The sequence below is a fragment of the Solea solea genome, chromosome 18 (assembly GCF_958295425.1).
Source record: "Solea solea chromosome 18, fSolSol10.1, whole genome shotgun sequence".
NCBI lineage: Eukaryota > Metazoa > Chordata > Actinopteri > Pleuronectiformes > Soleidae > Solea > Solea solea.
The window spans coordinates 5,782,122-5,802,985 of record NC_081151.1 but is presented as its reverse complement, the minus strand read 5'-3'; the positions used below and the strand labels follow the sequence as shown (position 1 = coordinate 5,802,985).

At 42.6% G+C, this 20,864-nt stretch overlaps 1 protein-coding gene across 10 annotated transcripts in view; it reads right to left on the bottom strand.

Moving 5' to 3' along the window:
* syne1b (spectrin repeat containing, nuclear envelope 1b) overlaps nucleotides 1-20,864 on the bottom strand; it is a 67,645-nt gene that overhangs the window by 34,897 nt on the left and 11,884 nt on the right. For 6 of the 10 annotated variants that reach the window (XM_058615469.1, XM_058615468.1, XM_058615474.1 and 3 more), the window contains exons 3-59: nucleotides 20,663-20,758; nucleotides 20,241-20,324; nucleotides 19,291-19,383; nucleotides 18,937-19,115; nucleotides 18,619-18,815; nucleotides 18,022-18,131; nucleotides 17,579-17,629; nucleotides 17,063-17,170; nucleotides 16,826-16,963; nucleotides 16,250-16,414; nucleotides 16,058-16,170; nucleotides 15,775-15,943; nucleotides 15,590-15,686; nucleotides 14,931-15,133; nucleotides 14,643-14,807; nucleotides 14,397-14,549; nucleotides 14,154-14,297; nucleotides 13,579-13,746; nucleotides 13,318-13,476; nucleotides 13,055-13,219; nucleotides 12,809-12,943; nucleotides 12,340-12,498; nucleotides 11,914-12,122; nucleotides 11,671-11,779; nucleotides 11,392-11,556; nucleotides 11,073-11,240; nucleotides 10,801-10,977; nucleotides 9,805-9,945; nucleotides 9,537-9,697; nucleotides 9,243-9,393; nucleotides 8,790-9,017; nucleotides 8,616-8,714; nucleotides 8,253-8,440; nucleotides 8,009-8,132; nucleotides 7,749-7,915; nucleotides 7,506-7,659; nucleotides 6,775-7,400; nucleotides 6,487-6,666; nucleotides 6,182-6,332; nucleotides 5,938-6,096; nucleotides 5,648-5,830; nucleotides 5,405-5,506; nucleotides 5,076-5,279; nucleotides 4,784-4,991; nucleotides 4,583-4,695; nucleotides 4,235-4,440; nucleotides 4,004-4,153; nucleotides 3,617-3,908; nucleotides 3,344-3,516; nucleotides 2,954-3,263; nucleotides 2,453-2,617; nucleotides 1,890-2,246; nucleotides 1,672-1,808; nucleotides 1,391-1,568; nucleotides 1,089-1,271; nucleotides 820-963; nucleotides 201-356 (exon numbers count right to left, since the gene is read on the bottom strand). In XM_058615469.1, coding sequence (XP_058471452.1) covers nucleotides 201-356; nucleotides 820-963; nucleotides 1,089-1,271; nucleotides 1,391-1,568; nucleotides 1,672-1,808; nucleotides 1,890-2,246; nucleotides 2,453-2,617; nucleotides 2,954-3,263; nucleotides 3,344-3,516; nucleotides 3,617-3,908; nucleotides 4,004-4,153; nucleotides 4,235-4,440; nucleotides 4,583-4,695; nucleotides 4,784-4,991; nucleotides 5,076-5,279; nucleotides 5,405-5,506; nucleotides 5,648-5,830; nucleotides 5,938-6,096; nucleotides 6,182-6,332; nucleotides 6,487-6,666; nucleotides 6,775-7,400; nucleotides 7,506-7,659; nucleotides 7,749-7,915; nucleotides 8,009-8,132; nucleotides 8,253-8,440; nucleotides 8,616-8,714; nucleotides 8,790-9,017; nucleotides 9,243-9,393; nucleotides 9,537-9,697; nucleotides 9,805-9,945; nucleotides 10,801-10,977; nucleotides 11,073-11,240; nucleotides 11,392-11,556; nucleotides 11,671-11,779; nucleotides 11,914-12,122; nucleotides 12,340-12,498; nucleotides 12,809-12,943; nucleotides 13,055-13,219; nucleotides 13,318-13,476; nucleotides 13,579-13,746; nucleotides 14,154-14,297; nucleotides 14,397-14,549; nucleotides 14,643-14,807; nucleotides 14,931-15,133; nucleotides 15,590-15,686; nucleotides 15,775-15,943; nucleotides 16,058-16,170; nucleotides 16,250-16,414; nucleotides 16,826-16,963; nucleotides 17,063-17,170; nucleotides 17,579-17,629; nucleotides 18,022-18,131; nucleotides 18,619-18,815; nucleotides 18,937-19,115; nucleotides 19,291-19,383; nucleotides 20,241-20,324; nucleotides 20,663-20,758 — 9,669 coding nt within the window. Of the gene's footprint in view, nucleotides 1-200; nucleotides 357-819; nucleotides 964-1,088; nucleotides 1,272-1,390; nucleotides 1,569-1,671; nucleotides 1,809-1,889; nucleotides 2,247-2,452; nucleotides 2,618-2,953; nucleotides 3,264-3,343; nucleotides 3,517-3,616; nucleotides 3,909-4,003; nucleotides 4,154-4,234; nucleotides 4,441-4,582; nucleotides 4,696-4,783; nucleotides 4,992-5,075; nucleotides 5,280-5,404; nucleotides 5,507-5,647; nucleotides 5,831-5,937; nucleotides 6,097-6,181; nucleotides 6,333-6,486; nucleotides 6,667-6,774; nucleotides 7,401-7,505; nucleotides 7,660-7,748; nucleotides 7,916-8,008; nucleotides 8,133-8,252; nucleotides 8,441-8,615; nucleotides 8,715-8,789; nucleotides 9,018-9,242; nucleotides 9,394-9,536; nucleotides 9,698-9,804; nucleotides 9,946-10,800; nucleotides 10,978-11,072; nucleotides 11,241-11,391; nucleotides 11,557-11,670; nucleotides 11,780-11,913; nucleotides 12,123-12,339; nucleotides 12,499-12,808; nucleotides 12,944-13,054; nucleotides 13,220-13,317; nucleotides 13,477-13,578; nucleotides 13,747-14,153; nucleotides 14,298-14,396; nucleotides 14,550-14,642; nucleotides 14,808-14,930; nucleotides 15,134-15,589; nucleotides 15,687-15,774; nucleotides 15,944-16,057; nucleotides 16,171-16,249; nucleotides 16,415-16,825; nucleotides 16,964-17,062; nucleotides 17,171-17,377; nucleotides 17,411-17,578; nucleotides 17,630-18,021; nucleotides 18,132-18,618; nucleotides 18,816-18,936; nucleotides 19,116-19,290; nucleotides 19,384-20,240; nucleotides 20,325-20,662; nucleotides 20,759-20,864 lie in introns of all 10 variants that reach the window. The other 4 variants (XM_058615479.1, XM_058615471.1, XM_058615477.1 and 1 more) reach the window with 3 other exon arrangements.

Sequence of the window (20,864 nt, the reverse complement as noted above, 5' to 3'; positions counted from 1 at the left end):
AAATAAAGACATAACATAAATTACTCTCTATATCTCATGTAAAAGATAAATTCGTTTTTAATTATGATGAGTTTCCACTTAAAAAAAAAAAGTTAAATCGAAGCTCAGTCCAGTCAAGTGCCTCAATCATATACTCTCCTCAAAAGCTCTACACCCAGAAAAGCCCCAGTGCACAGGCAGGTTGGTAGGCATTACTGTACCTTGGTCATGTTGGTTAAAGCTAGGTACTGAGCAGAGAGCTGCGAGACACGATGCACAAAACCCTTGCCGGCCGCATGTTCATCCCACAGCAGCTGGGCCTTCTCTTTCAGCTTGTTCAGCTGAACCTCGTGTGAGGCTAACTCCTCAAGCACAGACTGGAAGAGCACAAGCAGGTTATCAAAGTGGCATGCAAGCTGACACACAGATATAAGACAGTTGGTGGCAGACACAGGTGAGAAGTTGGAGACAACATGGCACAAAGGAAAAGAAAATGTGACTTTTTTTCCCATAGTTGGTAAAGTTGGCGTGCAGTCAAGGCATCTGGAAGAAGCTGATAGAGAACATTTAAATTGCCCTGCATTTTAGGAATGAAGCAAGAATTAACTTCTATGATAGACATTATGTTAAGAAGACATGAAAACAGGAAAGAGCAGCAAAAAGATGGCATCAGTTGGAACAGCAAGCTACTGGCAGTTAACAGATGTTCCAGGAAGTGCTTGCTTGTCATAAAACTAACGCTAAAAACTATCAGAAGGTGTAAGGTTGAGTATCTGTAAATGGTATGAGCAGTCAGTTTGACATAATGTGGTTGTTGACATGGATTGTGGATATTGGTACCTGGAGCTTGTTTAGCTCTAACTTCTTGGCAGTGAGATCATGAAGCCTTGTGCTGCTCTCCTGAACTGCCAGCTCCGTAGCATTCAGACACTCCTGTAGAGGCTCAGCACTTGCCTCAAAATCCTTCATCTGAGACAAAAGGTTCTGAAACACACAAGATGAGTTATTGTAAATAGGCTGTTGGGATGCTTTGTTGGCTCGTTTGTGGTTTCCACATTGGGAAGGACATTATGCCCCCACTTTCTGAGAAATTACATTTAGGTACTCACTTGTAGATTTGCTTCTCTGTTGTGCAGGTTAGTCATCATGTTTTTCCAGTCCTCTCTGGCAGTGTTCATTTTTGCCCGAACTGCATCAACTTTGTCTTTTGCCGCAATACTAGAGATGAGCTCACCATTGACAACCACAGCGTTCAGCTTTGACTGACCTTGCTCTCTGTCACTTAGAAACTCCTGAGAAGAGAAGCAGAAAAGTTGTCTTAACTGTACCTGCTACCAGTAGTCATTGGTGGTCAAAATTGGGTAGAGTAAATATGTGAATGTTTCAAGGCATTCAGGTATGAGTATAGTACCTGAATCTTCAGCAAGCTAGATGAGGCCTCACTGAGATTTTGAGGTACGTCGAAGCACTTGGCCGTGTTGATTTTGGCATTGACCAACCACTGCTGGAACTCTCTGAAGGCTGAGCGAAACCCTTGTTCCAGTAGCTTCTCTTTGTTCTGGCATTCCCTGCATGCTTGGAGACTCAAACTAGATACAAGGAAAGAAAAATCAATCATTATCATGTACTATTACTGATCGATTTAGAGATCCATACATCCATTTTTATCTCCTTTCTCAATAATGTTCTCACCTGTTGTATTCCTTAATAAGAGCAGACACTCTCTCAGACTGACTTCCCATATCTCTGGAGAATCGGCAGAGATCATTGAGTTGAGTTTTCAGGCGGTCAGACAATGGCTCGGCTTTGACAAGTTCCTCTAACGTGTCCTGGACAAAAAACGGATCTCAGTTCTAGTATCCACCACTACCAACAGCATAGTGTTATAACTAGACTAAGCCAGGACCTACCTTTGCTATCTCCCACCGTTTAACAGCCTCTTCTCCATCATTTGTTCCATCTCCACTGGCCAGTCGTAGACGCCAGTCCTGTAGCTGTCGGTAGAAGTCCCGCAGGTCCTGCTCTAGATGTGTCGACAGGTTGCTGAACTCCTGTTCGGAGCTGGCTATCTGTGAGAGGGCAGTCTCCAGACTAGCACGTGTCTGCAGTGCTCCACGTTCCCACTGCTCCCATGACGACAACAAGGCTGCTTCCTCTCGCTCCATAGCCTCATAACCACCAGAACCAGTGTGATCTCTGGCCAATGCCCCACATCTTTGGACACGACTTAGCCGCTCTCTGCCTCGCTGCTTGGAGTCAAGCAACTCCTGGAAAGAAAACAAGAATGATCACCTCTGCCAAAACACTACTTCAGAAAAGTGCATGTTTATGTTTTGTTTAGGAAGCTAATCTATGGCAGACCATCACATACTAACTTTCAGGTGTTTAATGTGGAGCCCCAAAGTAGATATAATACAAATCACAGTGCAGGTACAGCACACATCTCTTAATTTCTCTAAAACAACTTTCTCACCTGAACCTTGGAGAGCTTTCTTTTAATGGAGGTTGAGTTTCCTGACAGGTCCGACCAGCGCTGGAGTTCCTCTTTTGCTGAGATCAGCCAGTCATTGAAGTCTCTCACAGCATCAAGATACTGCTCGTGCTCAGACACAATGTTTTGCATGGACAGGACTTTACCCTTTAAGATGAAAAAGTGTTTAGTACCAATTAGTAGATATGAACGAGATTCTGTATAAATATTATACTTTATGTTTTAGCCAAATTCCTTTCCATAATAAGTTGGATTGGAGTTTGTGATATAAATACATACTGGCCTACATTGCTTAATATACCCTCTCTCTCGATTTGGCAACCAAATTTAAGAACTTCAATCTTGCTAGAAAATGGTGCCATGACAACAAGTGTCTAGGGTTTTCTTAAATGCTTCCTATCTTTGTGCCTGCTCTTATTTTCCTTAATTAATCACCTAGGGTTTAGCAGGTATCTGCACATGCTTTGCTTGTGTCTAAATCACCTTGACAACAGCTGCTATATCAGCAAAATGTGCGTTGAGCTCTGCCCTCGACTCTGGTCCAAACGTCTGGTCTCCAGTTTTTTCAAGCATCTCCACTGCTTTGTCATTTAGGCGTGACAGTGCTCCTGCATGAGCGTCCACGTCAGCCTGGATGGCTCTGAAGCGTTCGAGTAAGGCAGACTTCTCTTTGAGGCCCGGCTGCTGAGGCAGAGTCATTCCCACTTCCTGCTCCACTGACTCCATCCACTGCTGCAGCTGGTTCTTATTTTCCTGAAAGCTGGTCCACTGGGTCACGGTCCACTCCAGACGACTATAGGTAATGACAAAAATGTTACTGTGAACTCAAACAACAAATCATGTTACTCTCTATTTTTTCAACACATTTCCTACCTGTGACAACTCATTGAAGTCATCAACATGTTGGCCCAAGCGTCTTTTAGGCTCTGTAGCTGTGAACAAATGGCCTCTTGTCCCTCCATTCGGTTGTGCTTCAGAACCTGTTCTCCTTTTCCTACTGTCATGTTGAGCTTCACCTCACCCTCACCTTTCATTAATAGGATATCCTACATGCACAGGGAAAACCATTTTAGTTGAAGTGTACAAAACTAATCCAGTATTTCAAAATGTGTCCGGAATTTCCACACACTCTACTTATTCACTGACCTGCACAAGACCGAGTCTTTTCTCCAGAGTCTCTTTATTGCCAACCGTGCTGTTAAGTGAAGCCAGGCGCTCCTGGGCACCACTAAGCCAAGTCCAGGTCATCTGCAGTGTCTCTTCAAAGGCCTGCTGCTCCTGTAAAGTGAGCTGGCAGCTGTGAAGCCGTTCTCTCACACGCCTCAACAAGGCCTGGTGCTGTGACTGCAGCTGAGCAGACACCCTTGTCTCACTGCCGTCTCCTCGCCCACCTTCATTTAATGCCTGGCCTTCCTGACATAAGCGCTCAAATGAGTCCCTGAAATGCAAAGAGGGGAAATCTTTAAACGTGTGCTTTTGTGTGTGAAAGGTGAAAATTTCACCACAAAGGCTATTTTATTTTCTTAGAAGCACCTTTCTTTGAGCACTTCCTGCTGATATTCCTCCACTTGCTCGAGTACAGCCTTTTCAGGACCTCGCTGCTGGACTTCCAACAAATCCGTCGTCATCCTCTTTTCCATATGTTCCAACCACCACCTGAGTTTCTTAAAGCGACCCTCAAACCTACAGGATATTAAAATAGTATGCTAATAAATGGAGGCTTTGCAAAGGGCTTCACAGAACTGCTACTTGGAAGTGTCTTACCCTTTCATGAGGGAGGCACTGTCCTCCAGGATCTGCTGGTTCTGCCTGCACTGCTCCACAAAGCTGTCCCAGTCCTGCTGGATGGAGGAAAGGTGCTGCTGGACCTGACTTGCACTGGCTTTGGGAAGGTGGAGCAGGAGCTTCTCTCCTTCCTCACACACCTGTGTAAGTCGTACCTCACCCTCCTCCACGCGATCCATGGCTCCCTGACAGATAAACCAAACCACTTTTAGCACTACATTTAAAACTCCTGGCACATATGATGTTTTATTTCTCCACATTCCTTAGAGATTACTATAAAATACTAAACTCCATCTATTCTAGCTATATTTAAACAACTAGCTTTACCTTTATTTTCTGAAGTTTGCGTTCCACAATTTGAGTGTCTCCAGACCGGTCAGAGCATTCCTTCACAATTTCCCTCTGCTCTGAAAGCCAACAATGGAACTCCTGAACCAGGTCTGAGGAGAAAAGTGAAAAAGAGAAGTAATAATGTGGCGTAGACTCAAAACAAAATCTGATTTTCTTTATGCTTTTCAGATTTCTCACCATTGAACTGCTGCTGAAGGCAGCTCTGTAGTGATGACAGTGTTCTGGCAGAAAGCTGGTTCACAGACTCATATGTCTTGATGAGATTAGTGAGTGCTGACCCCAGACCAGCCAACTCTTCAGAGGGATATTTTCTACACAGGGTGTTGAGGCTCTCCCTGGTGGAGTCAATGCTGCCCTGCTGATTCTGCAGCTCCTTTTGAAGGTCCTTCAAACATATGACATATTTTATAGAGTTGATTCACTTCATTAGATCCTCATGTGCAGGAAAAGATGAGCTGGGACAACGTACCTTCACCCTGCAGATGTTCTCTGGGTCTGATCCAGCAGGACAAGAAACCAGAGACTCCTCCATACTTTTTAACCATGCAGACATCTGTGAGATGTAATCTTCCAGCTGTTTCTTCTGGAAACTGAAGTCCACAAGGTTTCCCCGCGCCTGTTCATGAAGTTTCTGAACAGTGCTGACCTTCTTCCGTAGGTCATTCTCGAGCACCTGAAGCAGGTAGAGTCAAAAGTTAGTGGTTAGCTTCACATGGGTCAGTGTAAATATCTGTAACACATCGTCATAAGCCCAATTATTCAGAGGTTACAAGAATTTGATCATACTGTATTTAGTACCTGTAATTTAGCGGGAGTCTCTTGGCTTTGACTACACTTCTTCAGCTCTGACAGAGTGCTCTGCAGAGTTTCAAGTTTCTTCTCCTTCTCACTCATTTCGGCCTGTGGATGCATCAAATTAGAAAAGCTTGTTTTACAGTGGTGTGAGCTGCTATCTTTGTCTATACAATACTACACTCTGTGGTTATAGCAACACAGTACATGCACATCCAGAGTAAAATGTTTTTGTATTAGAAATCCTACCTGTAACAAAGAAAGTCTGTCTGACAACTTCTGACTGTTGTTGAGGTTGTTCAGGCTTTCATTGAGTTCAATCACACAGCTGCTTGTCCAACTCTCAATATCCTCGCTGATTTTACGCACATCATCCCACAGAGCTAAACTCTGATTCAGGCGATCAATATTGTCATCTATTTTCTCAGAGACCTGATGAGGGGGTAAAATAAGACAATATGTAAACATTTTTTGCTCTATGGAGCTTCTCAGAATCTAAAATCAACATATCAACATTTTATGATTGTATACAGACTTACATCCAGCCACTGATCCACAACGTTCTCCATGTCTCTTTTCATCATTTGAGAGTCACAGTCAGGGATCTTCTTCAGTTCAACCACTAGTTGTTTACCTTTATTGGAAAACTGGTCCAGTTCATGTTGCTTATCAGACATCTCTGTCTTCACTGCCTCATGCTAGAAAATGAAAAAAAAACAACATTGTAAACTGACAGGAAACTAAAAAATGTATAGAAAAAATATTTTCCAGTAAGATTTTGACCTTGCTTAGTGACCTCTTGGTTTCCTCATAGTCTTTCAGAACAGAGCTGATCTCAATCAGAGGCTCAGTTTTCTCAATTATGCTGCTGATGGATGTTTTCAGGGTTTGGTATTCTCTCATTAGCTCAACAAGTAAATTGCACTGCTCCTGTCTGATGAAGGTAAAAAAAAAAAAGCAGCAACACAACAATTACCAGACAATACCAAAACAAGCTTATATGTAAAACACAAATAAACTGCATATAAAAATATATATATTAATGGGAGAGAAAGCAGATGAAAACCATTTCCTGTTCCTGTGAGTACCTCTCTGTGATAAGCCTCTTGGTGTCCTCCCATGTGTTCTCCAGGAGACTGATTTCCCTCAGCACCTCTCCAGCCAACTCTGCATCTTTCTGGGCCAGCTGGTTGCCTTTGCCCCTCAGCCACTGCTCCTCATGCTGGTGAGACTGCAGTTCATCCTCCAGCTGATTAAAAAACCTTATCCTGACAAACAAATAATATGTAATCACTCGTGGACATTTAGTACCAACCTAAAGGAGCGACAGCCCCAAAAACCTGAGAATGATACTACTGATATCATATTGATTTTACCTCTGCTGAAGAGCATGCAGACTTGGCTCTTTGAAGCTCTGGTGGTCTGCTTTTTCTTCAATGTCCTCCACAGCTTTCAGCAACTGCTCTTTCCGCTGTCTAAATGAGGTCCACAGAGCCCCCAGTGCCTCCGCCTCACTCTGTTTAGTACCGAGTAGGTTCCTCACAGTATCCAGCTCAGCACTGAGTGAATCAGCGAGCATGCGACAGGACTTGCGAGATCCCTCATCGCCACCAATGTGTAGATGGCTTTTGCAGAGACTACTGTCCAGACTGACAGCCAGAGTCTCAAGTTGGCTAATATCTGGGATAATGGTGGCCAGTTCCTGCTGCAGCTCCTCAACTCTTCCACGGTCCCAGCTCCCAGCGCTCTCCACAGTCTGTCTCAGGCCCTGCAACATCCCTGCAGCCACACTGTGGGTCTGCAAAAAAGCCTCAAGCTTTTCCAGACACTCTAACTGGAGCTCAGCTATGCGCTGGGCCTCCGTGTAGGGCTGGAGGCAGCTGTCTGCTCTGCTGCGGATGAGCTGTACATCACCGGGCTCACAGAACTGACAAAACTTCTCGGTTTGCTGCTCCAGGCTCTGTCTCACACTGCACTGCTTCTGTAAGGCCACCTGCGTGTCCTGTCCAAAGAATGAGAATCAGGTGATGCTCTTCACACTGTTACTATCCTACTTGAGGGGAAGCCTCATACTTTGTATGCACAAATGGATAGCAATACACCTTACCTTTACATGGGCAGCAGCAGATTGCAAATTGCTAATGTTAATTTGAGAAGTTGAGTGCAGGTTTGAGAGCATGGTCTCGCTCCATTGGGAGAATTTTAGCAGAGCCTGATCAAACTGATCAACCAGGGAGAGATGGTTCTGAAGATCATTGATTCTGCGAGACATAATAAAGAGCAAAGTAATTCAGTATTAATAGATAATCTGCCTTGTGAACAACCTTTATCCTTTATAAACTTTCTGTACCTTTGGGGGAGGACTTCATTTTGAACACGTAATCTCCCCTGTAGAGTCTCCAGCTCGTCTTTTAGCTGCCTCACTCTCTCTTCAGGTGCAGTTGGATACAATGAGGTCCCCAGAGAAAGCAATTCAGTATGAGCCGGCTCAAGGCACTGGACTTCAGAGTACATGGCCTCAAAGAAAAAAGAAACACACACATGCATAATCATCCATTTATTCATTCACTGATTATGACGATAATGTGATTTGGTGTTTTTGTGTTGCACCTGCAAATCCTGCAGCTCTGTGCAAAGTTTGGATTTATCAGCGGACAGATACACACCCCCTGGTCTGGAAACAGATTCACTCCTCTCCAAGCAGGAAACAAAACTTGAGCGTTGTTTCTCATACCTAAAAATATAACAACAATGCACCCATTAATAAACATTAGGTATGTGGGCTGTCCAGGTTTAACCAGGGGTCCACGAAGCATTGCTTTTATTCCCGTGCTGTCTGCTCAGCATTTCTTACTTTTGCCAGAGAGAAAGCAGGTTCTCAAGGACGCTCTGTTTGTCCTTTGCCTCCTGTACATTTTGATCATAGCTGGTGTTTAGCCCTGTCACTGTCCTCCCTGCTTCCTCTTTGTCACTGAGTCTTCGAGCACCAGCTGACAGGGACAGCAAGCTTCCCTTCAGCCCTTCCAGACTTTGGCAGACATCCTGGGGAACAACAATGAACAGTGACAGTGACCCAAACTGAATATCTTGTGAGCTGGAGGACTGTGGCTTGACTTGTTCTCCAATTTCAAATACTGTTAATGTGAATGTGAGGTTGTGAGCTTAAAAGCATTGTGGTCTTTTTTTTTAAAGAAGTTAAGTAGAGACAACTGAATACCATGTGGTTTTGAAGAGCTTTGTAAGTCTCTGAAGACGAGGTGCAGGATTTCATAGGATGCTCCAGTTCCACGTGCAGCTCACTGAGAGACGCTTGTACCTGAAAGACAATAGCCACGTCAATCATGTCTTTACTTAGTACTACACTGTATCAGTACCACTTAAGCATACATACCTTTTCAAAGCTTGTTTTGAACTTCTGCTGGTGGGAGGAGCTTTCCTCCAGCTGTGCATCAAGCTGCTGAACACTCTCCCTCAGCTCCTCCCAGTACCTGCCAATTTGGGTCAGACGAGCTTTGATGCGAGCTGCTTCCCCCGAAGATACAAACTGGGCCAGTGCCTGGGAGTCGGCCTCCAGCTGAGAGAGGACCTCAGCTTGTCCCTGAAGCTCAGTACCAACAGCCTGGATGAGCAGATATTGATATAAAAGTTGGTATCTACACTGAAATAATCTGGACTGCTGACCCCATGTACAATTCATTTACTCCTTGTGTTGACCATTGATGACTGATGCAGGTGTGAGTGTTTGAAGACCTGAGATTGTGTTGTGATGAAGCTTGATTGATTTCATGCCCGCGGACAAAGACTAAGGACATAAGTGGCCTTAAATAAATACATGACACTTTACCTTGACTGTGGTGATCTGTTGCTCAAGAGGCAAAGTGGAAGACTTCAGTACATCCAACTGCTTTTCCTTTTCAGATATCCACAAGGAGAAGGTTTCAAAGGTGGACCCAAACTGATCCCACTGAGTCTTCATGTCCTCCAGAGTCTTGACGCTAGGGCACAAGAAAAAAATATCATACATTGGTAACAAATACTAACAAACTTTCAAATATGCATGTTATGATGATCATTTTCTACAGGAAGTCTCTTCAAACATATTTTAGCATCAGCAAATGTATCTAATCCATCATCTTACTCTTTTCTGAGCCCAGCCTCCACTTTATCCACTTGCTCACTAAGTGATCGAGCTTGTTGTAAAAGCAGAGTCTTGTTTTTGGGACCAAGCTGGATTTCTGTTGCTCTCTTCAACAATGTGTTCATGTGCGAGACCTCTGCTTCGCACTGCTTCAACAACACCTGCGCACAAAATAAAGAATGTTGGCCATACATTACGTTACATTAGTGAAATGTAAAAATTAAAACACAGGACGCGTGAACAGATACAAAGACAAAACTTGACTCACTCTAGCCTGGTCAAGTTCGACAGCCAGACTCTCTGGACTGCTGAAGTTCAGGTCTTTCTCCATTGCGGAACGGGCTTTGTTGACAAACTCGTGCACTGCTTCCTGTTGGCTGTCAAACTCCTGCCATGCAGCCAATGTGACCTGGAGATGAGAGTGAAACCAACTCAGTGATGTTGAAATCATAAATGTAGCTTATATAAAACTGTAGAAATTAAACTTAATCTCATTACTAAATGAGAAACCATAGAACAACAAAGCTATATGATTCTCCTGACAAACCAGAACATTACATGTGCAGATGACCTCTTCACATCCTTGTCATTATTGATAGAGGTGATCATGAGTCAGCATATTGACAGCCCCACTGGATATCAGCAGTAATGCTACTGAAAGGGGAAAGTAAATACACGGGTGTGCTTATTGCCTAGGATCTTTTACCAAGACCAATAATACGTCCTCTCGAGCAAACATTTTCCATCCAGTTTCCATTTCAAGACTCCCACCCCCACCACTCCACCAAGATTATGATCACTGAATCACTCCATCCCTATCTAAGGCAACTGTGATGCCTCACAAAGCAAGTCCCTCCAGCAGAAAATACATCAATCAGACTTTTTATCCTCCTTTCAGTACATACTCCAAAAACGCTGCAATTGCAAAGCCTCCTGCATTTACAGGAATCACTCGCCTCTTTCCCATGACCGAGCACTTTTCAGTCCACAAAATGTCAGGTTTCCGTCTACTTCTCTTTATTGACATGATTATTTATCAAGTTATGGACAGACGACACACATTAACATCAATTTAATTAGTCAGATTTTGCCCAAAGGATTCATTTTTTTGACATGTTTGTGTAAGAAAGAATAGGCATCAGCATCAAAACAGACATATGAAGATGCAGCATAAATTACACTAGAGCTTTTACATAAGTTCATACATACAGTACATACATGTACAGTATATACACACAGACAAACAGAACTAAACATTGCTCACCTCGAGGCTTTGCTCCTGTGAATCCATAGTCTGCTCCATTTTGCTGACTGTGTTTTCTAAACTCTGCAGGTCCTGCTGCAGCGTCTCTCCCATACCCTCCTCCGCCTGGAGCTGCTGGCCTCTGGTGATCAGCTGCTGGACATCTTTCCTCTTCAGCTTCAGCCGTTTAAACAGTTGCTGTGACAAAGGGGAACATTTTCAAATGAAATTTAACTCTGCAGTGCAAAACCTTTCAATATAGATCGTCATGCATGACTTTTTCTGAACGGTACCTGGTGAACGAGCAGCAGCTGTTGAGCTTCTCTAACTGTGGAACAATCCAGTATTTTGGTGACCTCGGCTTGTGCCTCTTTCTGCCCCTGAACAAGATCGTCCAGTGTATTTTGCACTTCCTCCCTGAACTGTACACAGTCTCCCACAGCCAGCACCATCTTCTCAGCCTGAGATATAGAAGAAATAAACAGTGTAGTAACAATATGGGTTTAGTTCAGTCATATATAGGATCTTATCTGTGAATGAGAAATACAATATCACACTAATAATGCATTTAATATTCTAGACTGTGTCTGACACCGTAAAAACATCACCTACCTCTAACAGTGATGCAAGAAGACCTTTAAAATCAGTCGAGAGCTTGCTCAGTGTGCTTCCTTGCCGCTGAGCATCGCTGTCAGAGCTGATTTCAATCAGTACGGCCATACGAGCTTTTAGCCAGCTGAGGTTTCCCTCCTGCAGCTCTGCGTCATTCCTCAGCTCCTGCAAACGACAGTGGAGCATCATACAGGCCATGTGGTCAAAAGAGTCATTTTAATACAAAGCGAATGACAGCAGTGGGCGTGGCTGAGGAGTGTAAGTACAGAACTAACTCACCATGATGGTAGCCTTGACCTGGCAGTAATTTCTGGGGTCATTGGCTCTGTTTCTCAGCAGCCTCAGTTGGCTTTCTTTAGATATAAGCCAGCAGGAGAACTCAGCATACCTGTTCCACAACACATACATATCTTTACTCCAAGCAACCAAGTCCTGGGTTAAAGTCTATTTTCTGCATGTATAGAGTTACCAGCATGGCATGACTTTGCAGAAATGAGGATTGTTGTTATACTATTATTGCACCTTGCACTGTACTCCTTCCATTTGTCCGGATGCTGCAGTATCTTCTGATGGGTGTCTTCGATTTCTTCTAGGAGCTCAGAAAAATCTTTTCTTGTTTTTTCCAGGGTCTGATGAGCTGGGTCATCCTCGGGGAGTTTTTGACAGAGCTCCTCCATCAGCTGCAGCCTTTTCTCACACAGAGATTGAGGGCCCTTTTCCCGAAAGAAGACCTAAAAAAAAAAGATGACACTGTATCTTTAGAGATAAGTGAACACAGTGAATTATTGGTTTGAGTCCAGTATTTGTTTGACACTGGAGGAGCCTCAGTTCCTTGAGATCAACTTCATCCAAATCTTTCCAGGCTGATACAAAGCAGTGAATTTTGCATTGAATTACACTGAGTTAATCAATACATGAAACTCAACAAGCCTGTCTGTCTGTTCTCACCCTGTGCTCCTTGATGAGCCGCTCGCTCCCCATGCTGGAAATATGGCGGTTCTCCCTGGTCAACTCCGCCTGGCACTCCTGCAGCGACGACACCAGCTTGCTCCTCTCCACCTCCACTTTCAGGTGCAGGATGTGAAAAGGAGCATCTGTCTGTATATCCTGGAGGAGAAGAGATACAGCAACTGTATGATCTGATTCCGTTTTATTGACATGAGTTTATTGCTGTATTTGTGACACTATTACAACATAATAATAATAATACAATAACAAGGATAATTCGTAGACTGTTAAATTTCCACTGTCTGTGTTAGTATCAATGTATTGGTAATGTTTTAAACACATGGTGGTGTGGGAGATACTAGTATTTGATATTAATACTTGTTTTTTTATCAATCGTAACTAGAGCCACTAGAGTGCAAAGTTGTAGTGCAGTTTTTTGTTACTGTCTGTCACTATTCATAGCACCAACCTTCCAGTGTTTATGGAGCTTCCTGACAGTTTCCTGCAGCGACTGCTGCTCTTGCTCTGGCAAAATGTCTGTGAGCTCATCACAAGCCTTGAGGAATGTATTCAAGACTCGCTGGTCCAGCTGACCAAAGAACTCCTGCAAAAATACAACAGAAGTTGCACATTTTTACACAGGTTATGTATCATTTAGTATGTATGTATGATGTAATCCTGAAGGTTAACGAGTATGGAGAACCTGCTTTCTTACTGTGTGTTTTTTGAGCAGCTCCTCTGCGTTGCCTCTCTCTGTCATACTGTTCTGTGCCATTTTCAGAACCTTCTCCAGCTCCACCCGTGACTCATCAAACCTCTTCATGAGACTGCTGTTCGCCTCCATATGCTTCCGCCACTCTGTGGATTCTTTAATCATGGTCTAAGCACAGACACAAAAATATAGATTTTTGAAAACTGTTCTAAAAAAAAAAAAAGGCTCCACAGAACTGAGATGGGCATTTGTGGGTTTTTTTTTACCTGCGAGGACGACTGCAGGTCCGCTACTCTTTTCTGCAGAAGGCTCATGTCCATGTGCTGGAGGGTTTTACTGCTGCTCATTATTTTCTGGATAGTCTGGTGGTTTCTCTCAATCACCGTCAGACACTTCTTACAACTGTGCGTGAAGGTCACCAGCTCCTGCAGTATCCAGTGACAAGCAAAGTCTTAGCCAACTCCTCATATCCTAAGGCGTCGAGTAAATGGGGAGATGTAGATGGCTGCTGTATTTAAACTTGTTACCTGGCATTTCTGTTTGAAGTCTGACGGCCCATCAGAGTCAGTGCTGCTGGTAATGTAACTGGCCTTTTCCAGAGCCTGGTAGAAGCCTGTTATGTTCTTCTCCATTTCTTCCAGTGGAGGTAATAAAGACTGGGACTCCCTCAGCAGAGGCAAACATGTCTCTCTCACCTGATTAGTTGACAACATCCTAATTAAAGTGACTTACAGATGCTGGTTTGATCTGCATTATAATCTTGAAACATTAGTGTGCATATGATTTTACAAGTTACAATAAATCTTACTTTAATCGAGTGGCAAAAATATACAGTAACACTAATAGATTAAAAGATTGGCTCACCTTTGACTTAAATCAATTCTAACTTATTTTGTGGCAGAGAACACTTCTTGCTATTCTATATGTTACTAAGTATACTGTACATGTGAAACAAATATTTGTTTGTAAATAACTATGAAATCCTGATGAGAGTAATAGAAATATTAAATACTGGTACAAAATATCACGCCACAGAATGGCGGTTTTCAATGTCGGTAAACACACAAAACTAAATGCAGACTGTATATTGACATGCACACACCTTGCTTAGCTGTTCTTTGATGGAGGCCATCACAGCCATCATATGTGAAACCTCCTCCTGTGGAGTGTCTTTTGTCAACAGCTGAGCTGTCCGGCCGGCTGCTTTACACGCTGCCTCCATAGCTGGCACTTTGTGCTTGACTTCCTACAGGAAGTTAAGATATAAGTTGACACAGCATTATTTTTTGACTTAGGTGGTTCCTAATAAACGAATAACTGAGGATATTGTGTATAGATTATTTACCTCAACATCTTGAACAAAGGCTCTGACGTTCAGGAAAGAAACTTGGACAGGAGCAGTCATCTTCTCATTAGTTGCGTCCATAAAAACTTTTAAGGTATTAATACCATCTTGGTAGTCTTGCCTTAACTTATCCACCTCGTCTGCTCTTGCATACTGCCAGTGAAAAAGGGGAAGACAGTACATGGAAAAATATAAAAAAATAAAAAATATTATGTTAACTTAAATTCAAAAATGTCTTGTATTTACATGTTTGACTTTGACAAATAGCTCCCTCCATCGCCCGTTGAGGAGGAGAAGCTGCTGCTTCAGATCTCGTGAGACAGTTTCATCGCAGGTCTCAATGAGGAAATTCCCAGCGTCATTCATGTCCATGTGCTGCTGGATCCAGTGGGAGAGGTTTCTGAAGAAGTCCTGCAAGAAAAATGAGGCCGCGTATGCAGTCGCCACAGGGGAAAACGTTCCTCATACAAGAAGACAACTAAAGCAGAACATAACACACTGTTTGTGATCAGGAGCATCAGTGAGTGTGCTTACACGCTTGGCGTTCTCTGACTGGTTGAGCATCTGCTCGGCGTCCTCCAGCCAGGCTTGCAGAGCTGCCACTGTGCTACTGTATTTCTCCCAGTTTGCGATCACCTCCTCCAGCATGCTGCGCACACTCCGCACCTCCAGAGCCAGATTCTTCCACTGACCCGAGGCCTCACTGAGGAATTTACTTACGCCTTCTGCTTCATCGACTGAAAAGCAAAAGCAAACATGTAACTGTTTAATCAAAAAAGAATATGGATGTTGACCAAATAAAAAAAAAAATCAAACAAAAAGCATTTGATTATTAAGCCATTCACTTGATACAACAGTGTGTGTTAGCTCACAGCGATCATGCCAAAACAGAGTTTTAGCAAATGTTAGATTACTGTTACTTTTTCATGCACATTACAACACTTTCATTTATATTTTCTAAGGGGTAAAAATGTGTTAGAAAAGGATAGTGCAGCCCCAAATTTACTTGAAAAAAAAATAGCGCAGGAGACAAGCAGGGTTTAGGTTTTCAAAGGTTGTCAAACTGTTTTTGGACTTACCTCTGTTACAGGTTTTAGACCCTGTAACGTGAAACCCATAATAAGCCCAAATAAGCATTTATATATGTGTATAATATATGTATATAAATAATTTAAAACAGAAAAGGGCCTTACTTGAACTGTCAGACTTTACATAAACCTCTGCCGCTTGCTTGAGGGCTGAGAAGATGATGTCATACTGCTCAAAGAACCTGTGGCCTTCAATGAAAGTCTGGAACAAAACAACAACAAACAACACAGATGAAATCATTTGAATAGACAGTAATTAATTTACTACAGTGATAAATATGTAAACCTACGTGGTAGCTTTGCAACAGCAGCTCAACTGAGTCCCGTCGGCCATATTTAATGATCCAGGACTTCAGCTTGGATTCAGCCAATATCAGAAATGCCATCAGGCGATACTTAATTTCCCAGAATTCCATTTTGATCAAGTGGGCATGAGATGATGTGGACACAAAGTTAAACCTGCAGGAAATGCATTTTTCCAGTGAAAATGTAACATTTAATTATTATTTAGTTTTAGGTCATTTATTGGAATATAATTAGTTGGTATTTTACAGCTTGGGGTCAAAGTCTTACCGTTCAGCCATGTCTTGGAGCTGCTCAGGTGGGACAGGAACCCCATTCACTGATCTGTCTCTGTGGATCTGATGGAAGGTTTGCCTGTGCGATTCCAAGTTTTTTAATACCTCCTGCAGAAGTTTAGCATAAAGTCACGTTCACACCTTCATTTTTGTACCATTGTAGGGATATCTATCATACCTGCGTTACCTTATGCTGTTCCAGTTTTCTGTGAAGAACATTGGCCGTCTCATCGTGAGCATGATGAATGGGAATGTCCTCTCGCAGGGCCATTTCTGCACGGTGAAGCCAGGCTCCAATCACTCCCAGTGGACCAGGCAGAGACTTGTCCAGGTGGATGTGCCAGTCCAGCAGCTGCAATTGACACCCATTAAAAAAACCCACACTACCAAAGCAAGAACCCACCACAGAAGATGCTATACAGATCAAAACACTTCCACTTTGCTCACAAGCAGTCAGGCTACAGAAGAGAGTTTCTGTCAGTGCACTTGAGCTGCGGACAAGTGCACCGACTGTGAACAAACCCCCCTCTGTTCCCGTCTCCTCTCCTCTGAATAAACCGCCACACAAACACACTGAACTGCACTGAACTGAACTTTGACTGGCAGTGAATAAATAGAACCCAAGCTATCGTTTCTCTCAGTACGATACTCATTTTATAATAGTTTGAATGCAGCCGTTTTAATTACCATCATTTATTTGATTTTCTTTGTGGTGTAGTTATAAATTATGTATGCTGTGCAGAAGAATGCAGCATACACTCACCCTGGCAGACACGCGGTCCCAGGCCTGTTTGACCAGCGCTTGGTCCACAGACAGTTTGCCATCCTTGTTCACCGGCTGTAACAGCGGATCGGTCTGCTTCTTCTTCATTTCATACTGTACACGGAAGCTCTTAAATGCCTGGAAAACAATAGGGTGAAAGTAGACACACGTTTGGTACCTTTCCTTGCCAAAGGAGAATGTTACTCAGCACACTTTGTTATTTCAGGCCCGACTAACATGATATTTGTCAGTGAGGTTTCCCTCTGCTCCCTGGGCGCGAAGCACATCTCTTTCCAATTGGTCCAAAAACACCTTCAGCTCTCTCAGCATCTTCCTCTCCTCCCTCTGTCACAGTCACAAAAACAAAACTGATACTGATCTTTATTTCTTTATACCATTATGCACAGAACACACATGCCAAACTTTCAATCCACAAACACATTCAAAGATTAGAAACAGAGACTAAACCAGATTAGAGGTTTAAGAGACGGGCCACCACTGTTGATTAGTTGACAGCTCAAAACTACGGTCTATCAGTTTAGTCAAACATACCTCAAGCATTTGCTCTATATCTCTGGGACCAAACTATCCAGGAAAGCGGCAAGGCACACAAGGAGATTAAAAACACACCACAAAAGGCATTAGAAGAGCAACACAAAAATAGGCTAATGGATGGGACAGGGATGAAGGTGAGGTGGGAGGGAGAATACACACCAAACAGACAGCATGCAGTGCTACGACCTGATCTCTCACCTGGAGCACTGGTACTGACAGTGCAAAAGTTGGAATTGAGCGAAGAAGCGGCTTAATGTGCACAAAAAAAAACAAAAGCAAAACAAGTAGATGGAGAAATTAAACAAGTCTGTGATGATGGAAAACAAATCGTTGGTGATTATATTACAGCTGTGTCCATTCCATAATTACTTAAATCCACTGGATTCTTGCGATAAAATGATTAGTATGAAGTGTAGACTCACAACAATCAAGCATGGCAGGTGGTGCACGTGTTATCAGTAAGCATTGACTGATGCATGAGACATTTTGGGGGGAAATTAGGTTAACAAGAGGTATATATGGAATTTTACATTTATATCTGAAGAGGTATGATTTTCTATTGAATCAATAATGTTTTTTCCCCCAAAATTACCTCATGTGTACTTCATATGAATATGTATGACAAGTTTTAAACCAGGTACCTCATCCTGCTGCCCATCAGTCTCAGAGTGGTGAGGGTTTGGGTAGTGCTTGAGAAACTGAGCCACATATGTCATGATGGACTTCTCATCTGGTTTGTCTACATCAACATCTACAGAGCAACACAGAAACATTGCATTACATTTGGACAGAAAACACATGTCAGGCTTCCAAAAGTCAATGTCTGACCTTCATTCCTTTGCAAAAAACAAAAGGCAAACAGCATTTTATGTCCTCACAAGGATAAATAACCCTCCCCAGGAATTATACATAATTATATTAGTCAACGTTCATCTCCAACACTGAACTAATGTTTCTAAAATAAGTTCAGTGCAGCTCTGCTGGAGAATACAGGACTGCAGAGCCACTGCAGACCAATGTGAACAAAAAGATATGTGCATACACAGAATTTGTAATGGTAAACCTGATGTTTTCAACATGCATTTTGTCAAACAGCTCTTGCAGCAAGGATCGACAAAGAAATAGAAATCATTCAAGCATATCTAATGTTTTTCAAAAAGTCTTAAATTATGAACTTAAATGAAAAAGCTCAACTTAAAAATTCAATGAATACAAGCAGCAGGAGCGATGACGCGCACCTTCTGGATCAAGCAGACGAGGAATGCCCAGCTCATTTTCGGCAAGCGCAAAGGCCTCCTCCAGATTTTCCCTGTTGCTTCTCCTCTGCACAACCTCCATATCAACCAGATCTGGCCTGATGGCGTGCACCACCGACTGGAAGGCAACACCATCTCGCCAGCTGGGACCAAAGTCCTTCACTTGAATTCCATGATGCCTGAAAAACAATTGCCAATTCCCTTTTAGCTGCTAGTCCATAATCTCTGTCATTAGCATCCTTAAATTAAAACCAAATTAAATAAAAAAATAAAAAAAAAGGTTGATCAAAGGTGACATACTTGGCAGCAGTACACTGCACCCATCTGAGCAGCGCCTTCTTGGCATTGCCCTGAAATTTGTGGACCACTTTTCTCTTCATGGGAGGGCTTCCTGATTCTGAGCCGGGTAAACTCTCCACAGAGGAGTTGCTGTTGGAAAGTGCTTGGAGAGCTGGCAGGTTGCTGGTTAACTCCTCAATCTAATTGGGAAACAAGAACAAAAACAAAACGGGAGTCTGCATTGTGACCATAGCAACAACAAAAAAAGAAAGCGGTATTGTTCCTTGTATCAGCTGCAGCAATGTTTTCTGGCACAATTACTGATGCATGTAACATTCTAACAGGATACAGACATTAAATCATTTACAGTATTACCTGGAAGTAAAGGATTACGGTCCATATCAACCCAAGGACAATTGATGGTCGTCCATCAGCGATGTCAGTGGCATGAATATTAACGAGTTTGATCTGAAACAAAAGCCAAAAGAGGAATTGTTCTGGAAATTAAGACACAACAAGAGAGTTCGGCGATGAGAACTTTAACAACATCCAAAACAATACTGTGTTTGTTTTAAGTGTTCGATGCAGGTAAGGATTGGAATCGTGGTGAATCTGTGAAGCCAAACCAAGAAGGCAGAAACAGCCAAAAAGTGGAAAGTGAACAAGAAGGAAAGGAAAAGAAAAGAGAAGGAATGTGTTTTCAAGTGGGCACTAGAATTAAAAACAAATGCACTGCCAAACTTGTGCTGGAGAACTGGCAGAATATACAATAGAGAAATCTCACAAAAAAACAGGAGCCAGGACACAGCCACATGAGAAAATGTTGTTCCATTTAAAATGCATGTCAGAGGAAAAGCATGATGACCACATTAATCGAACGAGTATGGCTGGATCTAAGTGTTGCTCTGTACGTATCGTGCATCAAATGAAAAGGATGCATACAGTGTATGATCACACAGGCCGTTAATGGCGACTGACCGGAGATCCTCGATACACAGACTGAAGGCGCACATGATGGGGGGAGAGATCACAACAATGGTCTCAGTCCTCATGGAACTCAGAGGAAAGTGGGACACAGGCTTTACAGAGCCAAGGGATTTAGAGATGGGTTATGTAATCAAGTCCTGTTACTAGCTCCTGATTTGCATGCCGCACAGACAGATACACCTTCAGTGCGATAACAAATATCTGACTGACAAGTCTTATTTTTCTTGATCCTACACCTCATTAAGTCACCCCATCTGTTTTCTAGTACGATGCTTAGTTTAGGGGAAAACAAAGATAATTGTAAAACATTTAAAAGGTTAAATTCACAGAATGCTCACCTTCCTGCCTTCAAGGAATTTAAGGGCAGTGCCGATGTTGGAAACCCAGTGGATCCTCTTCAGCTGGCGGCCTTGCTCACGGGGCTAAAGAAAAGTTCAAATAAAGGTCACCAGAGAAACAATAACCAGTTTCAAAGCTGCTTTAAAGGGGCGAAAACCTTTTAAACTATTTATCTTTTTAGGCTTTTGTGGGGAAAAACAGCCACTGATGTTTACCTGAGGGATACTGGACTTTGCACTACACTTATATTCATATAAGCCTTTTTTTTATTTTTTTTAAATATTAATACATGAATAATCTTAGGTACAGTCCTAAAAGTATAATCCTGAGATTTGTCTGTCACGCGTTAAACTGATATAAACCAGCATGTGTGCACATTTAAATCCTGTAAAAAAGAAAAATACTAATAAGCACTACTTACAAGTCTCTGACCAGACAGCACCTCCAGCAAAGCCAAGAGTTTCACCCCATCTTTGATGTCCTCAAACAGGTCGTTCACCTCTAGTGGAGGTTTATGCTGGATGGGAGAAGATTTAAAAACACTGTCAAAACCTTATCAAATAACTCTTCTTTTTTTTTTTTTTTAAATCAATTATTTATATTTATATTTATATTTATTTATA